This window comes from Notolepis coatsorum, assembly GCF_963971535.1.
Source record: "Notolepis coatsorum genome assembly, chromosome: 5".
Lineage (NCBI taxonomy): Eukaryota > Metazoa > Chordata > Actinopteri > Aulopiformes > Paralepididae > Notolepis > Notolepis coatsorum.
In genome coordinates this window covers 80,411,984-80,425,050 of record NC_140169.1, presented here as the reverse complement: position 1 = coordinate 80,425,050, position 13,067 = coordinate 80,411,984, and the positions used below count along the sequence as shown (strand labels likewise).

Here is a 13,067-nt window from a genome sequence, read left to right as displayed (position 1 = left end):
TAGCCCAAGCACTGTTTGTGCTTTATTAAACAACGGTTCCAGTGAACAGAGTTGTAATTATACTGAGTTGTATTAATACTGCATACATAATACTACATCTTAATAGTAGTATTAACTCTGTACATACATCTGATTAGCACTATTACCCAGTAGTACTAATTTATATATTTTATACCAACTTTATTCACATTGTATATTACTATTGCACTTTACTGGACATTATATAATATATATATAATACTATATAATATACTGTAACACAAGAATCTGGGTGGGAAAGTTAATGAAAAACGTTCTCCCCCTCCTTCAATACCTGTCGTTGAAGTGCCCTTGAGCAAGGCACTTAACTCCCAACTGCTCTGGTGGAGCTTCTCAGTGGCTGCTCAATTATGGCAAACATCATAATCACAATTGAAATCACAATTATTAAACATGCTGATTATCCATTAATTTGAGAACATCATCAACAACACATTCGTTTTTTACTTTCGTTCTTGACCAAATTTGATTTTTGATTTGAAGTCTTTATTTCGAACATGCAATGAATACAACAAACAATAACAAAAAAGAAAAACAACTCAATCTGCATGTTCGAAAAGGAGTAGGAAGAAGTATACACTTATTTAATCCTACCCCTTTTCCACTACTCAAATGAGTGTACTATTTTAAACATAAAAAAGAAAAGAAAAGAAAAGAAAAAAAATATATATATATATATGCAAAACAAAAAACAAAAACTATATATGTATAAAATAAAATAAAATAGAAAACAAAATAAAAATGTAAACACCCGTGAATATCAAGTCCCTTCTTCATCCCTGTACCTTGTGAACATAATTTCCTTATACATCAGTTTGAATTGTCTCATGTTTGGACATTGCTTTAGCACCACATTTAGACTGTTCCACAGTTTCACTCCACATATTGAGATGCAGTGTTTTCTCATGGTAGTGCGTACGTTTAGCACCTTTAAATTGTGTTCTCCCCTCAGATTATAACCCCCCTCCCTATCAAAGAACAATTCTTGAATGTTTCTTGGAAGTGCATGACTTTTTGCTTTATACATTAATTGTGCCGTTTTAAATTCCACAAGATCATTTAACTTCAATGTCTTTGACTCCAGAAACAATATGTTAGTGTGATCACGATAACCTGCAATGTGAACTATCCTTATGGCCCTTTTTTGGAGTATAAAAAGTGGTTGTAGTGTAGACTTATAATTGTTTCCCCAGACTTCAGCACAGTAATTTAAATATGGTAAAACTAGTGAACAGTAGAGAATGTAGAGTGATTTTCTATCCAGGATGTGCTTTACTTTACTCATGACTGAAATGCTTTGTGAGAGTTTAGATTGGACATGTTTTATGTGAGGTTTCCAACAGATTTTATGGTCTATTATTACACCTAGGAATTTATTTTCATAAACTCTTTCAATAATCACATCATTTATTTTAACTTGTACCTGAGTATCCAATCTACAGTTTCCAAACAACATAATTTTAGTTTTGCTCAAGTTCAATGATAATTTGTTTCTATCAAACCATTCCTTCAATTTCTTCATTTCAGATGTGATGACCTCTAAAAGCTGCTGGACATTCTCACCAGAAAAAAAAAGATTAGTGTCATCCGCAAATAAAATACATTTAAATATATTGGATACTTTACATATCTCGTTAATGTACAAGATGAACAGTTTTGGACCCAACACTGACCCCTGGGGGACACCACAAGCAATGTCCAAACATTCAGATTTATAATCTCTCATTGTCACAAATTGTTGTCTTTTATTTAGATAGCTTCTTACCCAGTCCAATACTACCCCCCTGATCCCATATCTCTCCAATTTCCTGATTAATATATCATGATTAATAGTATCAAATGCTTTTTTTAGGTCAATGAATACTCCAGCTACATGTTTTTTTTGATCTATGGAATTTGTGATTTTTTCAATGAGTTCTATTAACGCTAGTGATGTTGACCGGTGTGTTCTGAATCCATACTGGCTATCGGTGAGTAAATTATGTTTATCAATGAATTTATCTAATCTGTTGTTGAAGAGTTTTTCTAATATTTTTGAAAACTGAGGAAGTAGAGAAACAGGCCTATAATTTGTGAAGTGGTGTTTATCTCCAGTCTTGAACAGAGGTATGACTTTTGCTATTTTCATTTTATTCGGAAATCGACCAGTTTTGAATGATAAATTGCAGATGTGCGTGAGTGGTTTTGAAATCCCAATAATGACATTTTTTACTATTTTCATATCTATTTCATTACTGTCTGTAGATGTCTTGTTTTTACATTTATTAGTAGTTTCTATAATTTCATTTTCATCTACCGCTTCCAGAAACATTGAACTAACAAATGCTGCCTTTCTGTGATCTTCTGCGAGTTCCTGAAGACGTTTCACCTGGAGAAACCTGCAGAGGCTCCTCCTCCCTCCACAGCGGAGCACAGCACTGTGAAGGAAGGGTGCGCTGCATTTACAAACCAAGATAAGATGAGAGCAACATGGCACACGGCACAATAATCGTTTTATCTTGATTCGACAAAATCGTAATTCTAATTTAAACTCGATTTATTTGTTACTTTCACAGTGGCTTTGTAACTTTCACAGGGGCATCTCTGAGAGCCAGTTTAAGATTGAATGCACTCACCCCTAAGCTTTGATACCCCCGCCATCCAACCCCATCGCTCCCCCAAAACCATCAATCACCCTGTTCTGTTACTGAAAAGGTTGTCTGAAATGACAAAAACTAAACGTATCGTATGTCGCATGCCGGGTCACAAATTTTTATCTTGATCTGTAAATGCAGTGCACCCTTCCTTCACACCGCTGTGCACTGCATTTACAGATCAAGATACAAATTTGAGTGGCGCGGCATGCGGCACACAATAATTGTTTTATCTCGATTACGTGGTTTTAATGATCGTGGTAAGCCAAAATCATAATTGAAGTAAAAAACTTTATTAACCCTTTCACTACCATACTACAGAAGGTTAACCTTTCACAACCGTCTTTAGTGTGGCAGTGAAAGGGTTAACCTTCTGTAGTGTGGTGGTGATAAGGGTTAACCCATTGGCGTGAGGCAGTGAAAGGGTCAACCTTCTGTATTGTCGCAGTGAAAGGGTTAACCGTCTGTAGTGTGGCAGTGCAAGGGTTAACCTTCTGTATTGTCGCAGTGAAAGGGTTAACCCTTTGGTAGTGTGGTAGTGAAAGGGTTAATCACCCAGACCTAGCCACCTGTGAGGCTGTGGTTGTGCCGGGAAGCTCCCAGGTGTGAAGGTGTGGTGAAGTTGTAACAACATGGCGTCCCTGTTCAGTGAACCTATACCTATTCTTCTGGTAAATACATTGTTGGTGGCTTTTACCTGCCAACACAACCCGGATGGTGGTAATGCATTGTTAATTTGTACTCAAAGTTGTGATAGTACAGCTATTGAAGGAGCTGATGATATATTGACATATATCGCTCTCCCTCCATTCAGAATCAGAACCAGAAAGGTCTTTATTGCCAAGTATACTTTTCACATACAAGGAATTTGCTTTGGACGTTACTGGTGCGACATTAGCGGACAGAGAGATAATACAATAAAGTGGTGGAGTAAAATAAAATGAAATATGAGCCAAGTTAAGCACAATAGAATAATATATTTATGAAATAAAATATAGGCCAGGGCTGTACGACTGTATAAGAGGTTGAATACAATTATGTGGGATATAGACTAAATTAAATATAGCTCAATAGATAGATATAGTACAATTATAAGTAAAACATTTTATAGGAATAGGAGTAGGCCAGGGCTGTGCATCTGGGCAGATGTGGTCAATTATACAATTATATACACTAGTTAGGTTTATACAATTATATACACTAGTTAGGTTTATACAATTATATACACTAGTTAGGTTTATACAATTATATACACTAGTTAGGTTTATACAATTATATACACTAGTTAGGTTTATACAATTATATACACTAATTGGTCTGGGTGTCAAGAGTCGCCTGCCATTTATTCAATGAAAATGCAAACATCGCCAGTCAGAGACAGTACCCCTGCTCTCCTTTAGGCAAGCTTGACACACACACACACACACACACACACACACACACACACACACACACACACACACACACACACACACACACACACACACACACACACACACACACACACACACACACACACACACACACACACACACTGTAGACATAACGTATACCAGATGGCATCCTAAGCTGTGTGGTAAATGCAGCGCCCTCTCCAAAAACTCTGAATCACACTTTTATTTTAAATGCCCGCTCTGCTATTTGCTTAAACCCGCTTGTTCAAATCCAATTAGTCCCACTCTGCTTCATCCCTCTGTGGAGAGAAAAAGACATGTATTAAATATTTATTATAATTTAATATATAAATAGTCCCCTCTTCGGTGGGTGGCTTGGATATGCGGGTGGGGGCAGGGTGTATTATGTTAAAGCCTGAAGCATCAACAAAAAACTGTTAAATAATATATGTGTGTGTGTGTAGCCTGCAGACGACATGATACGGCCCCCAGTTTAGCTAGTTGTTGTTGCACTGCAGCACTTTGGTTTAGGAGCATGGTGGCCATGCGGGTAGTGGGACCCCTTGGCCTGGAGTATGGTGTAAAGTCAGCTTTTTGATCAGGAAGATGCCACGTCCCATTAGGCTTGGTGCGCTTTGGCGGGGTGTGTAAGGGATCTGGGCTTTGAACCAAGAAAGAGTGGCTTACTGTGAGCTGCCACTGAAAGGATTGTTTTCACAAGAGAGAACCTGTGCTTTGTAACTTCGAGGAGGGCTTTGTAACTTCCAGGAGGGCTTTCTAACTTCCAGGAGGGCTTTGTACCTTCCAGGAGGGCTTTTTAACTTCCAGGAGGGCTTTGTAACTTCCAGGAGGGCTTTCTAACTTCCAGGAGGGCTTTGTACCTTCCAGGAGGGCTTTGTAACTTTCAGGAGGGCTTTGTAACTTTCAGGACAGAGTTGTAACGTTCAGGAGGGCTTTGTAACTTTCAGGAGGGCTTTGTACCTTTCAGGAGGGCTTTTTAACTTCCAGGAGGGCTTTGCAACTTTCAGGACAGAGTTGTAACTTCCAGGAGGGCTTTGTAACTTTCAGGACAGAGTTGTAACTTCCAGGAGGGCTTTGTAACTTCCAGGAGGGCTTTGTACCTTTCAGGAGGGCTTTGTAACTTCCAGGAGGGCTTTCTAACTTCCAGGAGGGCTTTGTACCTTTCAGGAGGGCTTTGTAACTTTCAGGACAGAGTTGTAACGTTCAGGAGGGCTTTGTAACTTTCAGGAGGGCTTTGTACCTTTCAGGAGGGCTTTTTAACTTCCAGGAGGGCTTTGCAACTTTCAGGACAGAGTTGTAACTTCCAGGAGGGCTTTGCAACTTTCAGGACAGAGTTGTAACTTCCAGGAGGGCTTTGTAACTTCCAGGAGGGCTTTTTAACTTTTAGGAGGGCTTTGTAACGTTCAGGAGGGCTTTTTAACTTCCAGGAGGGTTTTGTAACATTCACAGGTGCTTCTCTCAGAGCCAGTTTAAGATTGAATACACTCACTCGTGATACGTGACGATACACACCCCTAAGATTTGCACCCCCCAATCTAACCCCATCGCCCCCCCAAACTATCAATAACAATTTTACTGAAAAGGTTGTCTGAAATGACTTAATGGCTCAGCAAACTAAATGTATTGGTAAAATATTAAAACTTGCTACATCGTAAAGGTGCCCCACGGATGTCTTTTAAATGGCAGCATGCAACCCGAAGCCAATCAAAGCCAATCAAATATGCTGTCCACCAGGTGCATAACAAATCACATTTAATAACATCAAATGTACGAAATTGAACGTATTTAGTGGGATTGGAGGCAAGTTAATAATTCAGAGGTGAGGAAGAGAAAGGGGCGTTCTACACCCCAAACAGCTGCTCAGGGCCTGGTGGTGACAGATGGCTGAGCCAGTGTGGAGCATTCAGCGCTGATCGCTACATCAGCTGATCGCTGCACTCCATGTTGAACACATAGGGCTAGATCCATCTAGCCCTTACTGTATCTCTCTTTCTGGCCCTTCCTGCAACATGTTAATGTGAGAGAAATATTATCATGTCATATGGATCTGTGTTAAAATACATATTCTATCTCTGATAGCCTTGACTAGTTAATAATGATCAATTAGCTACAGCAAAGACACTAGGCGACAGTCTTAACAGTGTCTCTTAAACAACAGCCAAGAGGGCCAGGAGATATGAGAGGTCCAAGGTCTTTTCCTCTCCAGTTCTAGGGTGAAGACGTAACAAAGCCATAGACCCATTCTTTGTTATGATTCTTCTTATCTTTATCATATCTGGTATCTTATGTACGCAATGTAAATTATGTATTTAATGTATGTCTGACCAAGACCTCTTTCTCACCTTCTGGTCAGACGTTTAGTATGTCTGATTGTAAACTGAGCTCTGTGGAAACAGAAATAAACTATGTTTTATATTTTTATATATACAAATTGACTCATCTGAATTCCTACAGCTTACTGTCTTGTCTCATTTGAATATTCCACAACATTATCATTTTCATAGGGCCAGTTTTGTAGTTTTGGGACTCACAAAGAAGCCAGGAGACCTGAAGCTTTCCTGGTTAGGGTCAAGGTTATAAGGTTAGGGTAGGACATGGAGTGGATAAGGTTAGGGATAGTTTGGATTTTCTTTTTCTTGTTATACATTTACATTTAGTCATTTAGCTGATGCTTATTTTTTTTTATCCAAAACGATGTACAAGTTCTGTACAACAAGTCAGCAGGAAGGGTACAGCTCTGGTAGCTAAGGGTGACATTGTTCATCAAACAGTGTCAACCTTGAGTGCTACTGTACAGTCTTGTGTGCATAGTAGTATAGACATATTAGCATAATAGGTAGTAATATAGGCAAGGTAGTAGCAAAGTGCATAATAGTAAAAGACAGTAGTCTAGTAGTTTATTTCTTTTTGTATAAGAGAAACAAAAGATCTGTTTGTCTGTTCGTCGAAGAACTTCATCCTTCAACCAATGTGCATGAACTGGGAAAAAAATTCTTTATTCATACAATTAAAACCAACACGTTTTGGCAACATGCCTTCACCGGGGTAAGCAGGGTTACATGACAAAGAAAGAACAATGGAGCTTAAAAATGTATACTACCAATATAAGATAGCCACCACAGGGAAACTGGCCCCCCAACTGACAACATACCAACAGGTTACAGTCCTAGACTCACCAATGAAATGTCCATATATGACAGAGGCATCATACCTCAGCCTTTTACTGTCTAACTATGAGTGAACACAACACTCTATACTATTATAGGGATATATATCATTATATATAGTACTGTCTGTGGCATGGTACATTTTTAGTGGAGAGAGGTGAATCCTAATAACCCATCATCCAATGGCGGTTTGAGGTAGGGCTCAGGTAGGACATATCACATGATGATATGAGAGAAAAAAAGTATATACAGTGTATATATATATATATATATATATATATATATATATATATATATATATATATATATATATATATATATATATATATATATATATATATATATATATATATATATATATATATATATATATATATATATATATTACATCTTATATCATCATTGTGATATTTCCTCCACATCATGCAGCCCTACCTCAAACCACTATTGGATGATGGATTATTATGACTCACCTCTCTCCACTTTAAAAGTGTGCCATGCTGCAGTAGTGCTCGACTATTTTGGGTCTGGTGGTGGATTGCAGTCCAGTGGGTTCGTAAGCAATTCCTCCCCCAATGTGCCACTGCATGGGTCCGTCCTGTGTCCAGGTGCCATGCAGGCTATTTTAAGCTCTCTGCACCCCCCCCCCCCCCTTAGCTCAGAATCGGCTAGGGGAAGCCTGTTACTAGCTGTGAAAGATGTACACGACATTTACAGCTAGGCTACAGACAGTGCCTTAATATAATAATATCATGCTGTCTGTAATATATTATAATATATGAGGTTAATGAAATTACATCCAGTCCTCTCACTTAGTTTTTTGTTAGCGCCGCCTATATAATCTCCACAATAGGTGCTCAGCTGTTAGCCCATTTATTTGTCCCCATTTTTACAGAATGTGGGTGTTTGAAATGCCCTCAGAAGTGACCTCCTAATGAAATAACGACAGCAAGTTCTCTTTATTTTTGTACAATTAGCTCCATTGATTTCCTATGTCCAGGTCATCTGAACATCATCACTTCTGAAAACGGAGTGAATGTGTGCAGACGTGATGAAGACTTTATGAAGACATAATGAAGACATTTTGGAAGTTCCTTTTTGAGGCCTCTGTTCACCCCCCCCCCCCTATATCCTCTCCTTCATCACCCCTCACCTGTCCGTCCCTCCCCCGCCCTCATTTTTCCTGAAAGTGTAAGAGGCAAGCTGACAGAGTGGGGCGTGCTTGATTATTCTCCTGTCCTGAGAAAGTCAAGTCCTCTACTGAACTCCTCTCAGGTTCCACCACAACATGATGAAGACACGATGAAGATATGATGAAGCTCCTTGTGTTCATAAAAGGAACGAGAGGTTGATTCATAGAAACGATAAAATCCTCAAGTCAGAATATTGTCTTTCTGTCTTCTGTCTAATCAGATCCAATTCAATTCGACATCTTCAACCCCAAGGGGACATTCTCATGAGAGCCAGATGTATAAACCATACCCTACATAAAGTCATTAAACCATGCTCTGCATAAACCATACCCTACATAAAGTCATTAAAACACACCCTGCATAAACCATACCCTACATAAAGTCATTAAAACACACCCTGCATAAACCATACCCTACATCAGGGGTCGCCAATTAGATTTGCCCACGGGCCGAATTTTCCCCAAGCCATTGTGTGGCGGGCCAATGATAAGTGAACATTTTTTAACTGTAAAAAAAAAACGACATATACATGTTTGCACTGTCTTTTTTCTATTATAAAGTGCCTCTCAGACAGTGCATTACACATGAACAGATCAGTAATTTGATTTTAATGCAGGTGCTCGCATTATAAATCGAGATCAGTAGGGTGCATTTGATTTTAAGCACCACAGCGGGTGTATTATACATCGAATGTATTATTATTATTATTAAAACACAACACTCACCGGCATAATGCAGGCAGCCCTGCCCTGGACTTGATATTGTTTCTGCTTCGGTCCTCCAAAATCCATGTTAATAACATGTTAAATGTCCACTCGCGTTGAATGCCCACCCAACTTGAACAGTTGCTTGCTCGTGTTGCCATGTCAACAAGCGAGAGTCACCGGTTGCTTATTGCAAGAGTTACCTGTTGCGATAAACCCGTATTTTAAGAATGACACCTGTTTATTAAAATAAGCTTTATAGGTCGTAAGCTCCTCTTCTGGCTCATCATATTTCCCCGTTGCATTGCAAAGAAGTTATTCAAAGACGTTTGTTTTGTTTTTGCAAACGTTCGCTCGCCTCGCCGGCATGCCAAACGCGGAAGTGAAAGTGAAATTCCATTGGTTCTCCCAGTCCATGTGACCATTTCTAGCATTTCAATTGGCTATAGTGACAGCCATAGATATGATGAATAGATAGATACAGCTTCAAAAGACACTCTGGCGTCACAACGAGTGAATATTTCCTGCGCGTAAAATAAACATCATATTCTCAAAATAACCTGACGGGCCAGAAATTATTGCTGGCGGGCCCATTTCGGCCCGCGGGCCGCCTATTGCCGATCCCTGCCCTACATAAAGTCATTAAAACACGCCTTGCATAAACCATACCCTACATAAAGTCATTAAAACACGCCTTGCATAAACCATACCCTACATAAAGTCATTAAACCATGGCTTGCATAAACCATACCCTACATAAAGTCATTAAACCATGCCCTGCATAAACCATACCCTACATAAAGTCATTAAAACACGCCTTGCATAAACCATACCCTACATAAAGTCATTAAAACACGCCTTGCATAAACCATACCCTACATAAAGTCATTAAAACATGCCTTGCATAAACCATACCCTACATAAAGGCATTAAAACACACCCTGCATACACCATACCCTACATAAAGTCATTAAACCATGCCTTGCATAAACCATACCCAACATAAAGTCATTACTGTAAAACACGCCCTGCTTGCAGGAATCAGATTTTCAGGTTAGGGTAGGGTGTGAGGTGTAAGTGTAAGGTTTATAAACAACCTTTTATGTGAAAATCTGGTTGGTCAAATTCTCCAACCAATGGCGTGGGGGGGGAAAAATACTTCACAGGTATGACACTCACTGACGTCCTACTTCCTGTCTTGTTGTCCAATCAGAGCTTCCAGAGAACTGGACGGACACCAAGGAGACGTTGCTGGAGGGGATGGTGTTTAACGTGAAGTACCTGGGCATGACGCTGGTGGGCCAGCCCAAAGGAGAGGACATGGCCGCCGCTGCCATACGCAGGATCCTAGCCACCGTGAGTCACTCTTATTGGTTACATTTCAAACTTAACCTGTTCCCCCCCACAGGTTTGACATTATGATCATATAGGCATATTTTTATGAGTGATGGAAATAATTAGCGATTTTAAAATCAACCGTTTTCAAGTATTAACATCACTAACATGTCACAAAAGCATGTAGAATGTAAAACGTTAGGTTGGCAATAGGTTAGCAATAGGTTAAAAGTGTCCTTATATCGTTTTAAGTTTTCTATTTGCGATCGTCTATCCAAGCCGGAACCGGAAATGGACATTTTGAAACAAGGGAATTGCAGTTTTTTTGCGGCCATTTTGTAGAGGACATTCATAGCTGTCGGCCAGCGTTGAAATTTCTCCGATCTACACTTCCGGTCACATACTATGGTGGTTCAAAGTTCAGCGTTCTGAATGAATCATATCAATAATTGTTATGATTCGTGATAATAAGCCACAAAAGGTAACGTTTTTGACAAATATTGAAACGCAGTCAGTTTCTCCTCACTATTGTTAGCATGTAGGAACAATTAGATCTGAAATTAGTTTCAAAACGGTTACACTGTGGGGGAAATAAAAAAGTACAGTCGATTACAGTAAATATCGGTATCTGTTATTATGCACGCCTGGTGATACTAAATCCAAATCGGGCATTTGAAAGATACTATATGTATATATATATATAAATGTGCGAATTGGCTATAATAAGGTAATGTATAAGCATATATTCTATATTCTATAATAATATTTCAAATTGCATTTGTCCGGATGGGAGAATTCAGTACTGTATATACAGAACCTTCGGTTTTATCATCTTCCCTTTATTAATTTTGTACACATGATCTCAAGAGGGTACTGAACGAGGTCAGTGGTAGTTTTTTAAGTTTGGTCATTATTCACTGTCAAAGATGCAAAAAAAAATCATAATTCATATTTTCCTTTGTTTCATCACAATTTAAGCAAGCCTAGTAATAGACACAATATTTCTGACACTGTGAATACATTCACTGAGGTCCATAGATGTACCTAGATACCAAGAATATGCAAATAGCCCTTGTAAAAGTGGAGCAATATTCCATTTACCTAGGTATACATTTTATGCGGATTTTCACCTGGGGTGGAACAGGTTTTAACCAACTACATGCCTAACCCTAACCATGTGACCCACAGGAACACACACACGCACGCGCACGCATGCACACACACACACATGCACACACACACACACATGCACACACACACACATGCACACACACACACATGCACACGCACACACACGCACACACACACACACACACACACATGCACTGAGTCGCTGATGAAATGTTCTCTGCACTTCTGAGTCACTCTGATTGGTTACATTTCAATCTTAACCATAACAACTACATGCATGACCCTAACCATAACCTAACAAAAAAAATGAGATGATTTATTTTTCACCTGCATCATTTCATTGAGCTGCAATTACAGTTATATTATCGTATAGCTTACGCTCTGCTCTATTGGAACTATCCCTTTATCCAATCTAATAATGAATAATTTTCTCCACATGCACACACCCATACATAAGCCTGGCCACACCCACATCCGATCCTCTACATAAGCGGGGTCATGGCCACACCATCAACGTTGACATTGTATCTTTGTTTTTTCTCTATCGCAAATTTACAAAAAAACTAAGAGATAATGTCTTCGCCGTCGGAGGGTCTAGACGCTCACAACGTTACCTTACACCAGCGCTTCACTATCGCAGCGTCCTCCGTGCGTCGTGGGGCGGCGTCCGGTGGTGAGTTTGCCTTGCCGAGGGGCCGTTGAGCCTCCATCTGCTGTGAGATGGCCGGGTTCCGGCCCTGGTTCCCCCGCCAGTAGACAGTCGGCCGATAGGCCGACAGCACCTCTGGTGGCTGAGGATTTGCGTCGCAGACTCTTCGCCTCGGCTCGCTCTCGTCGTAAGGCGGCGAGCAGCAGGGGTGAACGGCCTGGTTTTAGTGTTGTGCTGGAGCCGAGCGGGAGTTCTCTTGCCTCTTCTCCATTTCTGATGGAAACTGAGGATTACATGGAGAGGGCGGGAGCTCTCTTGTTCGAAGCCCCAGTAGAGACGTATCACTCTCCCCCTCGGGGAGTGGCAGGGGGTGCTGCGTCTCCTTGGGGTTCCTTGTACTCCAGGGCTGGGTTAGAACCTCCGACCCCGAGACAAGATGCCCAGATATCTGCTGCGTCGGACGTTGGCGGCCGAGGCAGCCTCCCGTACGCGAGGGACGCGAGTGACCTGGAGGAAGGTATGCAAGGGGAGTTGCTTGCCTGTTCCCCGAGCTCATGGCGGCCGCCGCAGCCACTAATAGCGTGGCGATGCTGGATTATTCGGGTCGGCCATGCCTGCAGGGAGATGGAGGAGGAGCGCTCCGTGCTCCAGCCCCATTTCCCCCGACCCGATGCCACTGGTGATGTCCGGAAGAAGCAACGCCGTCAGAGGGCCGCGACCGTTGCCTCCGTCACCGCCGCCGCTGCTCGGCCTTCCGCCAAGAAGGCCAGGAGTGGAGGTAGTGCCGCGACCGCTGCAGCC

At 40.7% G+C, this 13,067-nt stretch overlaps 1 protein-coding gene across 1 annotated transcript in view; it reads left to right on the top strand.

Annotated features, from left to right (window-relative positions):
* Positions 1 to 13,067, top strand: part of LOC311229059 (low density lipoprotein receptor adapter protein 1) — a 262,157-nt gene that overhangs the window by 127,018 nt on the left and 122,072 nt on the right. Inside the window, exon 2 of the mRNA XM_084315069.1 lies at positions 10,365 to 10,507. Coding sequence (XP_084171195.1) covers positions 10,365 to 10,507 — 143 coding nt within the window. The remainder of the gene's footprint in view (positions 1 to 10,364; positions 10,508 to 13,067) is intronic.